This window comes from Brachycentrus maculatus, unplaced genomic scaffold, assembly GCF_059751285.1.
Source record: "Brachycentrus maculatus isolate JH-2025_06_01 unplaced genomic scaffold, ASM5975128v1 h1tg000179l, whole genome shotgun sequence".
In the NCBI taxonomy this organism is placed as follows: Eukaryota; Metazoa; Arthropoda; class Insecta; order Trichoptera; family Brachycentridae; genus Brachycentrus; species Brachycentrus maculatus.
This window is the reverse complement of record NW_028280930.1, coordinates 96,746-118,461: the sequence shown is the minus strand read 5'-3', so window position 1 is coordinate 118,461 and position 21,716 is coordinate 96,746. Positions and strand designations below refer to the sequence as shown.

The window sequence follows — 21,716 nt, the reverse complement described above, 5'->3', positions numbered from 1 at the left end:
GAAAACACTTCGTTTTTTACCACTTGAGTTTTATTATAGACTACATGTTTCAAAAGTTATACTTCCATCATTCAGGTCTGTATAATAACTAATTAGTATAAGTTATTATACAGACCTGAATGATGGAAGTTTAACTTCTGAAACATGTAGTCTATAATAAATTTCAAGTGGTAAAAAAAGAAGTGTTTTCTTTAATCAAAAAAATATAATATATCGAATAAAGGTAATGTTATAATACCTGATATAGTAAGCCCTGGTCTGGTGTATTCCAAGTCTCCAGGGCGGCGCTGGGAGCCTGTGAGGTACCCCAGCAGGAACTCTTCTGCTAGGGCGGGATTTAGTGCGCATAGCACCGCCCAGAATATGCACCAATACTGAAAAAATAGCCAAATCGATTAGATTTATTTTTTAAAATTTTCATACACGATTTATCGATGCATTTAATAATGTTCGTGTAACTTAAGACAAGTGAATTAAATTTTGTTAAATTTGATCCTGTATAAATGTACATATCCTAGGTCAACTCTAAAATTCCTATTTGAATAATCCCTGTTATTTAAAGCTTTAAGCCTAAATAAAATACCCGCTATTAAACTTAAAGTTGAGTTTGCTTTTAAAACCACATAAGTATTACTTTTTCAACTACTAAGTGTATTTTGCAAGTTCATAATATGTTAAAAACTTTATAATTTGCATCATTAAGTCAAAAATGCATATTTTCGGGTAAACGTTTTTTGCCTGTACATCAACGATATATATATACACCCACATAAAGATATAACACAAGACGTTTCTATATTTTTGTATTTTTGTTTTGTTTTCTTCTTTAATAATATTGTCTGACACTATCTGTTTCACAGATTTTATAAAAGATATTATTATTTCAGATAGGACTGAATAGAACGGGAAACTATCCAAACAACACCCTCCCCCCATAAATCAAAAACATATTTTTCATGTTTTCTATTTTAAGTACCATCTCCATGTACAAGTATAAATACTCTCTGCATCCACAACAAATATATAAAAATTGCTAAAACAATATTTGTAATTATATTTATTTCAACAAAATGTTTTGTTTGTGAAGGGATTAAAAAATCGTAACGCGATTAATAAAATAAAACAATAACTCAATTTTGAACAACTTGTAATTCGTAATAGTTTTCCAATTTAGTTTTGATTAAAACTTTATCTCCTTCATGTATCTATTTTGATTTATCCATTTTTTCGTAGAAGACAAGGTATGTGTTGAAACTGATCAGTAAAATACTTCGAAATAAAAGTAGTTAGCATACAGTTTTTATTATATTTTGTAGAGTTTTAAAAATAATTTAAACATATAAACAATCTTACAATGCAATAACTTTAATAACTACTTTATTTCATAATATTGAATCCAACTAATTTTTGAAAAGTACTTTATTTCCTTGATGTTTCTATTTTGATCTACACATTTTTCTATACATCTATACATTTTTCCGAAGAAGACAGGAATCGAAGAAGCATTGAAACTGGCTAGGAAAATAGTACGAAATAAAGGTTGTTTTTTAACCATATAAGTATTTATAATTTAAAATAATATTTATTTAATTTTGTAGAGTTTTTTACAGTAATTCAAACATATAAACAATCCTACAATACACCCTTTAGCTCTTCTCTTTCACGAGCCTTCTCCCGTTCTCGTGCTTTTACGTTCATCGTGAAATTACTGGAATGTACTTTTCTACTTTTATGAACGTTATATTTTTTGTTGTTTATGTGTTAAACAAAGTATTATTATATAACATCTGCCAACTCATAAAAAAAGTACTATACGCGTCCATTTCTACATCATCTTTTTGGTGGATCGGAAAATACAGAAATATCAATACAATAAGTTGGTCAATGAACTTAAAATTAAAATAAACTATACACAGAGTAATTGTTAAATAATGAAAATATAGCAAAATACCAGGAAAAGAACCAAAGTAGAGGATATCATGGATAGTGTGGCAAAACTCAAATGGCAATGGGCAGGACATATTGCAGAGAGGACCCCACAAGATGGACCCAAAATAGACCTTAGGAGAACAAAAGAGGTGTCGGAAGACCTCAAAAAGTGGGTCCGACGATATAGTCGCAGGAAATGGAAAGAAGGAGAGAAAGCCTATATCCAGCAGTGGAGGACAGAGGGCCCAAGAAGAAAAAGAAAAAGAAAAATATATTTATTGAATAAAAATAAATGTTTTAGAATAAAATTTGCTAGAAACAAATGCAATGGAAATCAGTAAAATACATAAAAAACATATACATTTTCTCGAGCAGACATCTTTTAGACGAATGTCAGGATATTCTCTAATTGGCGTCGGATATTGTCCAGTTGACGGACAAGGGACTAACAAAGAAGATTAATGTTGTATCTCAAAGGACGTGAAGTAACATAACATACATACATATCAGTTCTAATGATCACCGTATATATTTTTAACGAATCTCTTCAAGTTACTCGTTCTAGGAGTGTAATATATACTATTATTTAAAGACATATGTACGAGTATATTAGGGTGTATCAAGCTGTCTACGATTTATATTTTTATTAATCAGAGGTATATTAAAAGTGGCATTAGGTCTATCTACAACCAGTTATATTTTTTTTAAATAAAATAGCAAGAGGGTTAAAATGTTTATTTTTAAATATTATTCTAAACAAAAAAATCTACAATATATATATATATATATATATATATATATATATATATATATATATATATATATATATATATATATATATATATATATATATATATATATATATATATATATATATATATATATATATATATATATATATATATATATTTATATATTGTAGAACTTTTTTTAGAATAATATTAAAAAAAGAAGAGTGGTAAAATTAGTACATGAGATCTTTGGTTTTAATCAAAAAGAGTAGAGAATTCTATTAAATATTTCCCTCCTAAAGCCTTTTCCCGAAATTACCCAGAAGGAAAATAGGGCAGTAAACTAATATGAAAGGGAATTTTTTAGGTAATATTATTTGATTCCTTTACTTCATTGTTAGCTAGTGAAATACTTTGTACAATTGAAAGGATGTGTTAGGATAAACCTTATTTTTGGTTTCATAATACGCTTCAACAGCAACAATGGATAAAAAGAAATCAGGAAGCGATTTTATCAAATAATTGTAAAAATAATCGAAATTGATTTAGTAAATAAGATGTTCAAAAATTTGTTTCGAAGACATTAACTAGTTTAGTCACTTTGTAAATGTAAATGAAATAAGCAATTTAAAAATACCACCCCAAAGGAGCAACAAAATTTAAAATATATTAAATTAACAAGAGTGGTATGACAAGGATGGAATACATTGTGCAATATACTCGTATACAGTTAATAAAAAAAATGCACGCAAACGATTGATTATTTTAAAAGAAAAAACGTATTTTTTCAGTCTTTCCTCATTTGAAATATCTATTTGAGTATAAAGTAAATGCCGCAAAGCTATATATTCCGAAAGCTTGACTTTATTTAGCAAGAAATCAGATAGTTTTTAAATGTTGTATCAAAACCGTGCTTTCATAACGAAATGTATTATTATAGTGTTGTATTTTTGTGTGACAAGAATATTGCTAATACGATATGAAAACTGGCTTAGTTGGATATTTATGACGAGGCAATGTCGGAAAAGTAAATACATTATTTAAGCTTGGAATATTGTTGTGGTTTTCCATCAACTGCTGTTTGAATATAAGTAGCTTTTCGTAAGCCATTATTTGTTATGTATGTCGAATAACTAATGGGTAACTTTATATGGAAAATTGTCTAAGCCAGATGTCTGTAACAGAAGCGGGATATTGTAATGTACGTCTCATCAAAATATCCCACAGTGATCCTGAAATTCATGCCATGTATTTTAGTAAATATGAAAATAATTTAAATAAAATTTTGCTATCGAACCATGTATGGTTACAGTGACAAATAACGTAAAAAAATAATATTTATTTTTAACAATTGTATTTATGGGATAGTGTTTTAACTAAAAATTAATCAAATATCCTCCGAACTTAAATGACATTTAAAACAAATATTCTCCAACTTTGAAACAATTTGCCAATCTCTTTATTATGATTTTCAAATTAAAATTGATTCACGATAGACATACATGGAATAATATAATTTAAAATGGTCTGAATATTTGTGTTTTTAAACATCTTTTTTTCCTTTCTATTCTATCCCTCTTAAAATATAGGCTTTGCAGTTATTCTTAAAACAAAAGTTTGTACCATACGAGCGAATGTTTTCAATAAATCAAAATCAATTAATTACATACATGACTTGTTAATAAATTTCAAATATTCTCAATTTTTTGTTGTTAATGTTTGTAACTTGTACTTTGAATTTTTTATTTATTCATAATGTTTGATGATTTTAAAAATACACGATGGTATTTTATGACTCAAGCAATTTTTTATGTAAATGTTAAAAAAAATCCTAGCCATTTTCTTAGAACTTCACGAACGAGAACAAGCATTTGAAGTAACATTAATCAATACATGTACAAGAAGAAATACAGTACGAATTTTGATTTCAAAGGGAATGAAGCCTTTATATACATTGTTGGAACATTTATTGGGAGAGAAGAATTTCACATAATGAGAAGGTTTGGGCCAAATTGTTGTCTTGGAGAAATTGAACATCCGCACTGTGAGGGATAAGGCTCCATATGTGATACTGGAGGGATGAAACGTGGCACATAACGATGGGTTGGAACACAGCTGTTTGGAGATCATTCACTGTTATTTCGTTCACAAGATAATATAACGTGTACAACCCCTTCAACTCTCTAAACAAAATGCAGAGAACACGCTGTGGAAATTATTTATGAAAATTATGTTAATAATTTATGTTAATAAAATAAAAAAATTATGTTAGTAAATTATGTTAATAAAATAAAAAATACATCAATATGAAAAAATAAAACTATTAGTTTATTAAAAATCTTATATCTCCTAATGTTTTTCATTATGTGTGTGTGTGCAAACATATATTTGAAAACTTTTTTATATGGTTACATTTTTTTAATATTTTTCTTTAATTAATTTTCTAGTCATTTCTGCTTTTACAATATTAAAATCAATAACGCAGTTCTCTCCAATTGATAGTGTTAGCTCTTGTACTTGGAGAGGGACTAACACTTATTATTTATTGTTTATATTTGTTGATAATTTAACTTATTTTCATTGTAATTAAAAAAAATATCTTGGAATAACATGTATGTAATTTCTATTTAAGCATTTTAATATCTTTAATTTTTTTCTCTAAGTTTATTGAAGTACATATGTACTTGGTTCCAAATTATTTAAAGTTCTATTATAATTGCTTGGAATCACATTTCGGTAAAAAGTCATAAAATAATTTAAATAATTTATAAGTCTATATTATCTATAGTAAGTACATAGTATAAACGTAACTCCTAAAAAAACATGTTGAAAATGAAGAATTGACGTATAAAAGTTACGTCCGTCATTCTTGAAATTTGATTCCTTGAAAATTTTATCGAAGTATCATATAACGAAAATATTTCACAATTCAGCAAATTTCGAGATTTATGATCAATTGAGTTCACAAAATGTTATGGCCTGAAATTCTTAGTTCCGTTTTTGACACATTCATATTAAATTATAGAAAGTATTAAGATTCTTATCATGAAATTTGAATAATTTTGCTTTCATTTCACTGTAAATTTACCATCCTTGATAATTTTATTAAATCGTATTATTATTCCCTTTTACGTTAAATGATATCCAACAATATTATGGAAAATAAACCTGATACATGCGATACTAATGAAAATAATATATATTTTTTTAAAACACAGTATCAATTCAATTTGTAACTGGTCGGTATTCAACCTAAAAATATTTAAGAGTATTTCAGAACATTCAAGATAGGTGTAAAACCATTAAAACGAAGAAGAAGAAGAAGAAGAAGAAGAGTTTTTCATATTTTACTAAGCATTAAAAAGTTACTTTTAGAAAAAAAATGGGTAATTTTTTATTGATTTAGCAGTAATAATAAAAATAATAATAAATGCCCTATTTTTGTAGCGCTATTTATATTTGTGTTACATTTTGTTGTTGTTGTTATAATCAACCAAAGCGGAGAGATTCAGATCTGTAAACAAGGATTTGGACAGATCCAAAATGTTGTGAATAAAATAACTGTTTAAATGTTAAGCTACATAAAATAATTAAAATCTTGTTTTCACGTGTCTTCCGGAATAAGTAATAATCCGGGAACGATCTTGAAATTATGTAAAATAAAGGTCTCTACTAAATAAAATGATGTGTGAATCATGTGATATATGTAAAATATCATCTCCTTCCTGCAAAATCATTTTTTTTTCTCCATACCCTTTTTTTATCTCTTAATGTTTTTAAAAAGGTAGTATAACATAAATGTGGAATTGTTTAATTGGCTTTATTTTTATTGATGTAACTATTTTTGCTGATGTAACGTAATGTTTTTTATATGCTTTTTTAAATATAAAGCTGTACAATTCCCGAACAAATATAAAAAATGTATGTGTTCCAAAAATGTTAGAAATGTTGTGATACAGTTTGAATTAAATAAATAAATTGATGCATCTGCTGTTTATTTCATTTATTATCAGATATTATTGTTTAAGCCACAAACTTTCATCAATAAATTTCTCCTATTAATTTCAATAGAATAAAACGATTTGATTTGCTGTCGTTACGATATGCCCTGGCAATATTAATGCAGAATAAAAGAAACTCTACGCGAACGCCAAGACACATTACTTACGTATGTAAATATGTACGTCTATTGTCTATGATATGTGACTTAATCCAGCTAAGTGAGCTATTGAATAAATCGAATCAGATTCGGAGAGGTTATGTATCTTTTATCATGTATATATCTTGTACAATTTATAGAATACTCGTATGAGATAGAGACGTTTTGCAACTCTCCGAGGAACAAGTACGCATAGACAATGGACTTTCGAGTTATGCTAAATTGTTTGTACGAATGAGATCATCAGTTCTTAAATACACCATTTATAAAATTATCTACATATTTATTAACTGTACCCGACCACGCGTTTAAAGTGTAGGAAAATTACCACTTTATTTTATTTTTATTGTGACATGTATTTATTAAATATTAAAAGGAAAACCTTTCCCATTTATTTTTTTAAACTGAAAAACGTTAAAGCGGATCGGGACAAACTTTTTCCATAGAAGTTTGAACAAAGCATGTTACGTACCCATGTCATCACGACAAGCCATTTTGGATCTTTCTGGATATTATATACGACCTATATTTGATACTTAATACATACATATATTTGTCCATATTACTGAAATGAATTATGATCATAACGATATAAAATAAATAAGTACGACAATATTTTGATTGCCTGTTTTTTTCACGTTTTTACCTGTGTAACATTTTAGGATCGCCAAAACACATTTCTTAGTTCTTTGAACTTCCGACGTAACGAAAATTTACCAAAGAAATTTGGATGCTACCCAAAATTTCCATCATGTTCTTTACCGGGTTAAAAATAAATACTGTTCTACATAATACATGAATGAGAGAAGTGTTTTATTTCTGAAAATAAATAACCAATTAAATGACTCAATACGTACATTCATCGCTGGTTCGAACACTAATACGAAAGAATAATATTTGATTTAAAATTTGTATTCAATGAAAAGTGAATATTTTTCGTTGTTTTTTATAAAAGTGTGTTTTTTATACAATTTGTAGATGCGTATATGCATTGTTGTTGGACTTATTTTGTACGTACGTCATAATTTTGATACTTCAATAAATAATTAATGCAATATAGAATTTCAATAATGGAGAGAATAGTGAACGTAACACATATAAAGCGAAGCCCTGGGATGCTTAGATTTCCGTCTTCTTCATATATTTTAAATTTAAAAAAAGCTTTGCAGTATAAAATACATGACCATGTGTTATCCTACATTGTGTAATTCTATGTAATTTTTCAGAGGAAAATTTAACATTTGCAATTTGAAGTGTAAAAAACTGTCTATTTTTCTTCCTAAGGGAACCTCAAAATACACTAAAAATATTTTAGCGGAAGGAAATTCTAATGGTTGAATTTGCGTTTTACGGCTAAATTATACGGATACAAAAATAACGATTTAAATATCAGCAGTGTCATCACTGTGCAAGACCCAGGGAGTGGGATGTAAATATGGGGTTGAAAAAACCACCCACCTATCTTACAATTTTAGACTGATGAAAACCCGGACTATACGTCATCTGCTTGATAAAGCTTATCAAAATACCTTATTTCCCACGAAGGTAGTTTTAAGAAACTCATTTCGTACACACTATAATTTAGCGTTTATATATTGATGTACTTATCGCAGTGGAAACTCCGTATTCGAATCACATCGGGGAAATGGATTGTTTATTTATTTTAAACGATCGTTCAGTTTTATACAATAAAAACAAATTAATTTAAAAAAATACTCAATACTTGTATTATTTTTTGACATTTCATCAAAGATGAAGAAGAATATGGAAGTCTGGGCATTTACGGGGCTTACGACCGTCATAGGCTGGTTTGAGTGATCACTTTACACACGTGTAACATTCACCAATTCTACCCATTATTGACAACCACACTACTCAAATTCTTCGAAGTTCTATATATATGAACCAATTTAGAAACTTTGTTCTTGAATCACTAGAACTTCACTAGAGACATCTATTGGTGAGATGTAAAGAAGCTTTTTTATTAAGCAGAAACTCTTATATTAGTATGTGAGATCCGAATCCCGGATTATAATCACACACATGAGAAACGCCAGAAAATACCATTTTCATTTTTATTATTAAGCTTATAATTTGACCAGATAATTTATTTACAACATTTTGAGAGTGTCCAAATACTTGTTCACAAAATCTGGATTATCTCCAATTACAGGAGTTATTTTCATATTATTTTTTGACATTTCATCAAAGATGAAGAAGAATATGGAAGTCTGGGCATTTACGGGGCTTACGACCGTCATAGGCTGGTTTGAGTGATCACTTTACACACGTGTAACATTCACCAATTCTACCCATTATTGACAACCACACTACTCAAATTCTTCGAAGTTCTATATATATGAACCAATTTAGAAACTTTGTTCTTGAATCACTAGAACTTCACTAGAGACATCTATTGGTGAGATGTAAAGAAGCTTTTTTATTAAGCAGAAACTCTTATATTAGTATGTGAGATCCGAATCCCGGATTATAATCACACACATGAGAAACGCCAGAAAATACCATTTTCATTTTTATTATTAAGCTTATAATTTGACCAGATAATTTATTTACAACATTTTGAGAGTGTCCAAATACTTGTTCACAAAATCTGGATTATCTCCAATTACAGGAGTTATTTTCATATTATTTTTTGACATTTCATCAAAGATGAAGAAGAATATGGAAGTCTGGGCATTTACGGGGCTTACGACCGTCATAGGCTGGTTTGAGTGATCACTTTACACACGTGTAACATTCACCAATTCTACCCATTATTGACAACCACACTACTCAAATTCTTCGAAGTTCTATATATATGAACCAATTTAGAAACTTTGTTCTTGAATCACTAGAACTTCACTAGAGACATCTATTGGTGAGATGTAAAGAAGCTTTTTTATTAAGCAGAAACTCTTATATTAGTATGTGAGATCCGAATCCCGGATTATAATCACACACATGAGAAACGCCAGAAAATACCATTTTCATTTTTATTATTAAGCTTATAATTTGACCAGATAATTTATTTACAACATTTTGAGAGTGTCCAAATACTTGTTCACAAAATCTGGATTATCTCCAATTACAGGAGTTATTTTCATATTATTTTTTGACATTTCATCAAAGATGAAGAAGAATATGGAAGTCTGGGCATTTACGGGGCTTACGACCGTCATAGGCTGGTTTGAGTGATCACTTTACACACGTGTAACATTCACCAATTCTACCCATTATTGACAACCACACTACTCAAATTCTTCGAAGTTCTATATATATGAACCAATTTAGAAACTTTGTTCTTGAATCACTAGAACTTCACTAGAGACATCTATTGGTGAGATGTAAAGAAGCTTTTTTATTAAGCAGAAACTCTTATATTAGTATGTGAGATCCGAATCCCGGATTATAATCACACACATGAGAAACGCCAGAAAATACCATTTTCATTTTTATTATTAAGCTTATAATTTGACCAGATAATTTATTTACAACATTTTGAGAGTGTCCAAATACTTGTTCACAAAATCTGGATTATCTCCAATTACAGGAGTTATTTTCATATTATTTTTTGACATTTCATCAAAGATGAAGAAGAATATGGAAGTCTGGGCATTTACGGGGCTTACGACCGTCATAGGCTGGTTTGAGTGATCACTTTACACACGTGTAACATTCACCAATTCTACCCATTATTGACAACCACACTACTCAAATTCTTCGAAGTTCTATATATATGAACCAATTTAGAAACTTTGTTCTTGAATCACTAGAACTTCACTAGAGACATCTATTGGTGAGATGTAAAGAAGCTTTTTTATTAAGCAGAAACTCTTATATTAGTATGTGAGATCCGAATCCCGGATTATAATCACACACATGAGAAACGCCAGAAAATACCATTTTCATTTTTATTATTAAGCTTATAATTTGACCAGATAATTTATTTACAACATTTTGAGAGTGTCCAAATACTTGTTCACAAAATCTGGATTATCTCCAATTACAGGAGTTATTTTCATATTATTTTTTGACATTTCATCAAAGATGAAGAAGAATATGGAAGTCTGGGCATTTACGGGGCTTACGACCGTCATAGGCTGGTTTGAGTGATCACTTTACACACGTGTAACATTCACCAATTCTACCCATTATTGACAACCACACTACTCAAATTCTTCGAAGTTCTATATATATGAACCAATTTAGAAACTTTGTTCTTGAATCACTAGAACTTCACTAGAGACATCTATTGGTGAGATGTAAAGAAGCTTTTTTATTAAGCAGAAACTCTTATATTAGTATGTGAGATCCGAATCCCGGATTATAATCACACACATGAGAAACGCCAGAAAATACCATTTTCATTTTTATTATTAAGCTTATAATTTGACCAGATAATTTATTTACAACATTTTGAGAGTGTCCAAATACTTGTTCACAAAATCTGGATTATCTCCAATTACAGGAGTTATTTTCATATTATTTTTTGACATTTCATCAAAGATGAAGAAGAATATGGAAGTCTGGGCATTTACGGGGCTTACGACCGTCATAGGCTGGTTTGAGTGATCACTTTACACACGTGTAACATTCACCAATTCTACCCATTATTGACAACCACACTACTCAAATTCTTCGAAGTTCTATATATATGAACCAATTTAGAAACTTTGTTCTTGAATCACTAGAACTTCACTAGAGACATCTATTGGTGAGATGTAAAGAAGCTTTTTTATTAAGCAGAAACTCTTATATTAGTATGTGAGATCCGAATCCCGGATTATAATCACACACATGAGAAACGCCAGAAAATACCATTTTCATTTTTATTATTAAGCTTATAATTTGACCAGATAATTTATTTACAACATTTTGAGAGTGTCCAAATACTTGTTCACAAAATCTGGATTATCTCCAATTACAGGAGTTATTTTCATATTATTTTTTGACATTTCATCAAAGATGAAGAAGAATATGGAAGTCTGGGCATTTACGGGGCTTACGACCGTCATAGGCTGGTTTGAGTGATCACTTTACACACGTGTAACATTCACCAATTCTACCCATTATTGACAACCACACTACTCAAATTCTTCGAAGTTCTATATATATGAACCAATTTAGAAACTTTGTTCTTGAATCACTAGAACTTCACTAGAGACATCTATTGGTGAGATGTAAAGAAGCTTTTTTATTAAGCAGAAACTCTTATATTAGTATGTGAGATCCGAATCCCGGATTATAATCACACACATGAGAAACGCCAGAAAATACCATTTTCATTTTTATTATTAAGCTTATAATTTGACCAGATAATTTATTTACAACATTTTGAGAGTGTCCAAATACTTGTTCACAAAATCTGGATTATCTCCAATTACAGGAGTTATTTTCATATTATTTTTTGACATTTCATCAAAGATGAAGAAGAATATGGAAGTCTGGGCATTTACGGGGCTTACGACCGTCATAGGCTGGTTTGAGTGATCACTTTACACACGTGTAACATTCACCAATTCTACCCATTATTGACAACCACACTACTCAAATTCTTCGAAGTTCTATATATATGAACCAATTTAGAAACTTTGTTCTTGAATCACTAGAACTTCACTAGAGACATCTATTGGTGAGATGTAAAGAAGCTTTTTTATTAAGCAGAAACTCTTATATTAGTATGTGAGATCCGAATCCCGGATTATAATCACACACATGAGAAACGCCAGAAAATACCATTTTCATTTTTATTATTAAGCTTATAATTTGACCAGATAATTTATTTACAACATTTTGAGAGTGTCCAAATACTTGTTCACAAAATCTGGATTATCTCCAATTACAGGAGTTATTTTCATATTATTTTTTGACATTTCATCAAAGATGAAGAAGAATATGGAAGTCTGGGCATTTACGGGGCTTACGACCGTCATAGGCTGGTTTGAGTGATCACTTTACACACGTGTAACATTCACCAATTCTACCCATTATTGACAACCACACTACTCAAATTCTTCGAAGTTCTATATATATGAACCAATTTAGAAACTTTGTTCTTGAATCACTAGAACTTCACTAGAGACATCTATTGGTGAGATGTAAAGAAGCTTTTTTATTAAGCAGAAACTCTTATATTAGTATGTGAGATCCGAATCCCGGATTATAGAATTGTAGAATTGTAGAATTGTATTGTAGAATTGGTGAATGTTACACGTGTGTAAAGTGATCACTCAAACCAGCCTATGACGGTCGTAAGCCCCGTAAATGCCCAGACTTCCATATTCTTCTTCATCTTTGATGAAATGTCAAAAAATAATATGAAAATAACTCCTGTAATTGGAGATAATCCAGATTTTGTGAACAAGTATTTGGACACTCTCAAAATGTTGTAAATAAATTATCTGGTCAAATTATAAGCTTAATAATAAAAATGAAAATGGTATTTTCTGGCGTTTCTCATGTGTGTGATTATAATCCGGGATTCGGATCTCACATACTAATATAAGAGTTTCTGCTTAATAAAAAAGCTTCTTTACATCTCACCAATAGATGTCTCTAGTGAAGTTCTAGTGATTCAAGAACAAAGTTTCTAAATTGGTTCATATATATAGAACTTCGAAGAATTTGAGTAGTGTGGTTGTCAATAATGGGTAGAATTGGTGAATGTTACACGTGTGTAAAGTGATCACTCAAACCAGCCTATGACGGTCGTAAGCCCCGTAAATGCCCAGACTTCCATATTCTTCTTCATCTTTGATGAAATGTCAAAAAATAATATGAAAATAACTCCTGTAATTGGAGATAATCCAGATTTTGTGAACAAGTATTTGGACACTCTCAAAATGTTGTAAATAAATTATCTGGTCAAATTATAAGCTTAATAATAAAAATGAAAATGGTATTTTCTGGCGTTTCTCATGTGTGTGATTATAATCCGGGATTCGGATCTCACATACTAATATAAGAGTTTCTGCTTAATAAAAAAGCTTCTTTACATCTCACCAATAGATGTCTCTAGTGAAGTTCTAGTGATTCAAGAACAAAGTTTCTAAATTGGTTCATATATATAGAACTTCGAAGAATTTGAGTAGTGTGGTTGTCAATAATGGGTAGAATTGGTGAATGTTACACGTGTGTAAAGTGATCACTCAAACCAGCCTATGACGGTCGTAAGCCCCGTAAATGCCCAGACTTCCATATTCTTCTTCATCTTTGATGAAATGTCAAAAAATAATATGAAAATAACTCCTGTAATTGGAGATAATCCAGATTTTGTGAACAAGTATTTGGACACTCTCAAAATGTTGTAAATAAATTATCTGGTCAAATTATAAGCTTAATAATAAAAATGAAAATGGTATTTTCTGGCGTTTCTCATGTGTGTGATTATAATCCGGGATTCGGATCTCACATACTAATATAAGAGTTTCTGCTTAATAAAAAAGCTTCTTTACATCTCACCAATAGATGTCTCTAGTGAAGTTCTAGTGATTCAAGAACAAAGTTTCTAAATTGGTTCATATATATAGAACTTCGAAGAATTTGAGTAGTGTGGTTGTCAATAATGGGTAGAATTGGTGAATGTTACACGTGTGTAAAGTGATCACTCAAACCAGCCTATGACGGTCGTAAGCCCCGTAAATGCCCAGACTTCCATATTCTTCTTCATCTTTGATGAAATGTCAAAAAATAATATGAAAATAACTCCTGTAATTGGAGATAATCCAGATTTTGTGAACAAGTATTTGGACACTCTCAAAATGTTGTAAATAAATTATCTGGTCAAATTATAAGCTTAATAATAAAAATGAAAATGGTATTTTCTGGCGTTTCTCATGTGTGTGATTATAATCCGGGATTCGGATCTCACATACTAATATAAGAGTTTCTGCTTAATAAAAAAGCTTCTTTACATCTCACCAATAGATGTCTCTAGTGAAGTTCTAGTGATTCAAGAACAAAGTTTCTAAATTGGTTCATATATATAGAACTTCGAAGAATTTGAGTAGTGTGGTTGTCAATAATGGGTAGAATTGGTGAATGTTACACGTGTGTAAAGTGATCACTCAAACCAGCCTATGACGGTCGTAAGCCCCGTAAATGCCCAGACTTCCATATTCTTCTTCATCTTTGATGAAATGTCAAAAAATAATATGAAAATAACTCCTGTAATTGGAGATAATCCAGATTTTGTGAACAAGTATTTGGACACTCTCAAAATGTTGTAAATAAATTATCTGGTCAAATTATAAGCTTAATAATAAAAATGAAAATGGTATTTTCTGGCGTTTCTCATGTGTGTGATTATAATCCGGGATTCGGATCTCACATACTAATATAAGAGTTTCTGCTTAATAAAAAAGCTTCTTTACATCTCACCAATAGATGTCTCTAGTGAAGTTCTAGTGATTCAAGAACAAAGTTTCTAAATTGGTTCATATATATAGAACTTCGAAGAATTTGAGTAGTGTGGTTGTCAATAATGGGTAGAATTGGTGAATGTTACACGTGTGTAAAGTGATCACTCAAACCAGCCTATGACGGTCGTAAGCCCCGTAAATGCCCAGACTTCCATATTCTTCTTCATCTTTGATGAAATGTCAAAAAATAATATGAAAATAACTCCTGTAATTGGAGATAATCCAGATTTTGTGAACAAGTATTTGGACACTCTCAAAATGTTGTAAATAAATTATCTGGTCAAATTATAAGCTTAATAATAAAAATGAAAATGGTATTTTCTGGCGTTTCTCATGTGTGTGATTATAATCCGGGATTCGGATCTCACATACTAATATAAGAGTTTCTGCTTAATAAAAAAGCTTCTTTACATCTCACCAATAGATGTCTCTAGTGAAGTTCTAGTGATTCAAGAACAAAGTTTCTAAATTGGTTCATATATATAGAACTTCGAAGAATTTGAGTAGTGTGGTTGTCAATAATGGGTAGAATTGGTGAATGTTACACGTGTGTAAAGTGATCACTCAAACCAGCCTATGACGGTCGTAAGCCCCGTAAATGCCCAGACTTCCATATTCTTCTTCATCTTTGATGAAATGTCAAAAAATAATATGAAAATAACTCCTGTAATTGGAGATAATCCAGATTTTGTGAACAAGTATTTGGACACTCTCAAAATGTTGTAAACTCAATACTTGATTCTAAAGTTGAGCCCATTTTAAGAAACGAACTTTTTTAAGCCAAACTATTGAAAAATATGGTAGGATAAGGATAGCATTCTAAAATTTTATGAATAGGAGTAAGTTTTACAAAGTATCACTATTCAAAAAAAATGTCACACGTGTTTGAAAATGCGGAATCCATTGAAACACATGTTTCAATAGATTTCGAGAAATAAACCAAGTAAAACTTAAATTAAAATGGACCGATACTATTAAAATGTGACTGTTGAATCAATTCATGAAATAATACTTTTTTCGGGACATAATAAACCTTTATTTCAATAAAATTTCTGAAAATATCGTAATTTTTTATAACTTTCTCTTCGAAAAATTATTTTTACATATCAAGTTCTCATCTTTATAGAAAACAGATGTTGAAATTCTATGGTGTGCTACAATACAATTAAAGTTACGTTGTTTATAAATTTTAAATTGCTTGTAAAGTAGTGTCAATCCGTATTAAACTCATTCTTACAAAAATACTCTAAAATCTGAATCATTAATATTTATGAATGAAAAACAATAATTACGAAGGCGATGAACGTTCATTTATACATATGTGTATGTTGGTTTTAAAATACGAGCATAAAATGTCGGTAATGGGGTGAGTTACCTCAACACAATTATTTTTTATTACAGGTTGTTTATTGAGAACGATCAGAGACAAGTTACATAATTTGTGACGCGAATATTAACGATTCCTTTACCCGGTAACACGGTAAGAATTGATAGATTGTTATTGTTTTATTTATTGATATCACTATCGTGAATGCTAATTGAGAACACGCGAGGAAATACCGACTTTAAATTTACGGCTGTATCAAAATTCTGTATAATAAAGCAACTTTTCATCAGCTTCAATCAAGAGAAACGATACCGAGTTACATAATGATAATATTTATTAAAAATGCCAAACAAAATGGAACGGAAGTCACAATTAAAATAATTTGTTTATTGAAAATGAACCAACTTCTTTATTACATGAGATTTCGTGTACATGTAGCAATAGAAGCGTTATTTCAGTAAATGTAAACACAATATACTCTTGTAATTAGCATTAAATTATGCTGTTTACATAATGATATGTAAAATTTATTCATCTTAATTAATTAATAAATTTTTAACTTTCTCATGTAATTTTTTTTCTCTGATTTAGTAAATGCATGGACTAAATCTATGTAAAAAATGCAAATATTATTTTATTAAAAATCTTAAATCTCCTAAAGTAATAAACCGACTACTTTGAAATTTTGACTGACACATCGTTGTATTCGAATACGCATGTGTATATTTTTTTTGTTTATCTGTGACAGGTATTTTATACTGGGTCAGAGATAAATTATGTTAAAAAAAATAAATCTATATTCTTTATAAATAAATATGTAAACTTACGTTTGTTGAAAATATTATGAACACTTATGTGACAGGTATTTAAGAAAAAAAAACGACTGTTTTCCTCAATGACAGTGCTGTCTATTGAACATAGCAGCATAGGTAAAACCATAAACTTATCATAGCGGGCAGCGTATATCTTTATACAAACATAGTTGCTGCCTCTAAACATATTCCATGTTTTCGATTGCATTGGTGTTTAATTGATTAAAGTATGTACTTTAGATTGTTTTTCTTTTCTAATTAATTGGACTGAGCCATAGCAACGCATGGCCGGGTACATTTATTATATATATATATATATATATATATATATATATATATATATATATATATATATATATATATATATATATATATATATATATATATATATATATATATATATATATATATATATTTATATATATATATATATAGATATATATATATAAATGTATATATATATATATATATATATATATATATATAAATATATATATATATATATATATATATATATATATATATATATATATATATATATATATATATATATATATATATATATATATATATATATATTATATATATATATATATATATATATATATTTTATAATTGATACCGGGAGAGTAATGTATGAGAATTTATCACCTTTATTTTAAGTTTTCGTATCTCCATTCCGGCCTACGTTCCAGTCATGGCGTGATCGGACTGCTGAGTACTCCTCATTCTTCAGAAATTAGCATCGCGGTCGGCAGTAGCGCTCCAGGACCAACAAGAGACATTGTCATTCACAGCACTACACTTCACTTATGTCACAGGTTCACCTAATAGCCAGGCCAGCAGTCAGGTATCCCGAACTCGTCCCCTCTGCATAATCACGGGAATGCATCTCTCGCGTTCCCCTAAATACTCACCTGGAATCAAAGACGAACTTCAATCAATATAAAATGTAAATAAAAATGTTTACTTATTTTTATTGATTTTTAAAATATTTCTAACCAAATAATTTGTAGAAAAAAACTACAAATCTTGGTTTATACAATGACGGTAAAAAAACTACGTATTTAGTTTTATAATAAAATAACTACTACTTTTGTAGTTTTTTTCCACATTTATTTTAATCTTACAAAATACGCAGTTCCACCACAAATGTCTATATAAAATAAAATAAAATACATGCTTAAAAATTTGTAGAAGGAAACTATTTAAAAGCAAATACCTAATTCATCAACAAAATGACAATAATTCTGCTTCCCTGTAGGCAGCGATGATAAAACGGTGTATTACATTGTATTTGCATATAATTTTCGGAAAAAAGGCTGTTACTACAAAAGGTGTTACAAATGAGTTTGTATGTACCTACAAATAATTAACGTCATGATTTTACATAAGCGCTATTTCACGCCTATTAAAATAATGACGTAACACATTTACAGCATCCTATCCTATTTGTATATTTTATAGAGTGCGGACTATTGATCTGAAGGTGATAAAATTGTTATGGTCGATGCGTAATATATCAAAATGACTGTGTATCAATGGAATTCAATTTGGGTTGAGTGATGAAATGTGGCAATTATGTTTTTCTTGATGTCTAAATCAACTTTGCGTACTTTCTTCATAGGTATAAACGGCAACATACAGATGGTGGCGCAAAATATATCACCCTATCGGAAGATGTTATAATTTTTGCATATGGCGTCTTACGCCAATCGTATGTGACATTTGTAAACTAGAAAGCTGCAGTATACCAAAAAATTGATAAAATGGGCACAAATGTACATAACACATAGTCACTTGACGAAAATATTTTTATCATTAACTTTCCACTAAACAGAAAAAAATGTTAAGGTTCAAATAAAGATGTTTATCATTCAAATTTTGTTTTTTTTAATTAGTAAAAAAATTATTAAAGAAACAAATTTGGATGATTAATTTTGCGCCTTGTATACTGCAGCTGTCTAGTTTACAAAAGTTAAATACGATTGACGTACAACGCCATTTGCAAAAATTGTAACATCTTCCGGTAGGGTGATTAATTTTGCGCCACCCTGTACCTCTTCACCTTTTATGTTTTGTCATTACTGCTTATATGTTTAAGCCACATGTTTTTATTATTAATTGTCCCGCCGCTGGCGTCCACTTGAAGTTTTAATCGCGGGAATCGAAATCGTACTTTAAATTCAGAGGAATGTTTTGCCCAAATAACTTGGTACCTTCATAAAGAATCACCATGAGATAAGTGATCTCGGACATACATGAATAACACGGTTCTTTTTCAACGGAGTTTTTGAAGAAACTTATAAAATAATATTGATATCTCAACATAAATGAATGTTTTTATTGCATACTTTGAAAAATGAACAATTGTGTCAACCAAAATACAACAAGATGTATGAAGTGATCATCGTAGGCGAACTTCAGAAAATCCTACCTTAAAGAATAATGTATTAACAATATTTTTAGTGAGTTAAAATCTTTGCTAGAAATTTCTGAGAAGTCATTGAGGAGTCAATATTTTTATTGATATCGCAACCAAAACGAAAAAGAATATTATTTTCTATATGAATGTCTGGGTTTTTAAAGGTCGAACCATATATCTTAGGCTGGTTTAAAGTGATAACTTTATTTACTTGTAACATTTATAACTTTCATAAACGTTCATCTCAATTAAGTGAAATTGACTGTACTCAAAACGTAAAAGTACATTAGTAGCAAATTGATTAGAAATTTCTAATTTAGGAAAAATAAGTTGTGATCGGCGATTATGGCTAAATTATTAATATAAATTTATATTTCAAACGAAATATACACCTTAGAACCACTATTCTAAAGCAGTAAGCTTCAAATAATCCTTTAAACAACAAATGTTCAATGTATAAGTTAAATTTACGAGTCACTTATAAATTTACTATGCTTATTTAATTTACTGGCAGTAGACAATGAAGTCTCGGTTCCAACCCCAATGTATGGAAGCGAACCACGGAGTTGCCAAAAGAAGGATGAATGTAGTCGAAATGCGATATCTTGGACAAATGTGCGTCTAAACAATGTATGATACATATTTGAATGGTGTAATAAGGAAATAATACAAGGCTGAGAGAAACATTTTCGATAAAATTAAGAAAGGTCTGTTGAGATGTTTTGGGAATGTGGAACGAATAAGTGAAGAACGAAGAAAAAAACAATTTTATGAGGCGAATGTACTTGTAAATAGTAGCAGAAGAAGAGCCGGTAAAACTTAGCATAATCAAGTATTTCAAACATTTGAATGTAGGAAGGTCAGGAATCGAAATAATCGGTGGTTATGTATGAGGAGATGCGTGAACGAGGAAGAAGCGACGATTATTTGCAAAAACAAATTGGTGTAGCGTTCTACATATACTCTCTGCCCACCACTGCTGGAAAGCGGCGTGTTGTTAATTAATAAGTTACTAATAGTTCTTAAAACGTACAAGGCTACGTTTTAATGACTCTTCTCTATTCCTTTGGCAATAGAAATCTTCACTTTCTCGACAACAGACCATTGACGATGTTACAGAGAACCCACGGTTACCATGAAAGTTGCCCGCATTGACATTCGATCAATGCAAGTAATGAGAACATTTAGAGCAGCTATACTATAAATAGAATGATTTGCAAATTTTCGGAGTTTTTTTGTATTCTACACACGGATTAATTAATTTAAGTGATTTCATGCGGGCTACACCAACTTAATAAGTAATTCCCATAAAATTATGTTTGTACTCTTGCGAATTTAAATGAAAAAACAAGGAATTTATGTTTTGTATATTAAAACAACAATTTTTAGCCTTTTTTAACTCTTATAAAAAAAGGAAAGAGTTTACCTTAATGCATCAAAACACGTGTCACAATAGATTTAAAGAAATAGTGGTAAAACTAAGTAAAACTTAAATTAAAAATGGAAAGAGTTTTGTTCATTGATTTACCAGTCACTGTGTGGTAATATGTATCCATTTTATTTAAATAAAAAATATTTTATCACGGTGCATTACGAATCATTTATAGAGTTTAAAAATGATGCGGAATGAATCAAAACACGTGTCATAATAGATTTACCTAGTAAAGTTTTTGTTTTATTTTATAAAATGCTGATTTATTTTTCTAAAATGTTTTATTACAATACTTATATCAAATGCCGAAATATCAGAACTAAACTGGATTTAAATAAAGGTGTTATAAAGTATTCGATGATTTATTACCGTATAAAAAGGAATTTTGATAAATAAAACACACAAAAAAATAAATATTAAAAATAATAAATTTAATAAAAAATATTTATTAATTTATCTAAATCCTTTTTATTTAGAAATA

At 29.6% G+C, this 21,716-nt stretch overlaps 1 protein-coding gene across 1 annotated transcript in view; it reads right to left on the bottom strand.

Annotated features, from left to right (window-relative positions):
• The window catches only part of LOC148308031 (guanylate cyclase 32E), a 144,936-nt gene that overhangs the window by 103,028 nt on the left and 20,192 nt on the right, over positions 1 to 21,716 (bottom strand). The window contains exons 2-3 of the mRNA XM_088262405.1: positions 18,030 to 18,295; positions 239 to 374 (exon numbers count right to left, since the gene is read on the bottom strand). Coding sequence (XP_088118531.1) covers positions 239 to 374; positions 18,030 to 18,056 — 163 coding nt within the window. The 5' untranslated portion in view covers positions 18,057 to 18,295. The remainder of the gene's footprint in view (positions 1 to 238; positions 375 to 18,029; positions 18,296 to 21,716) is intronic.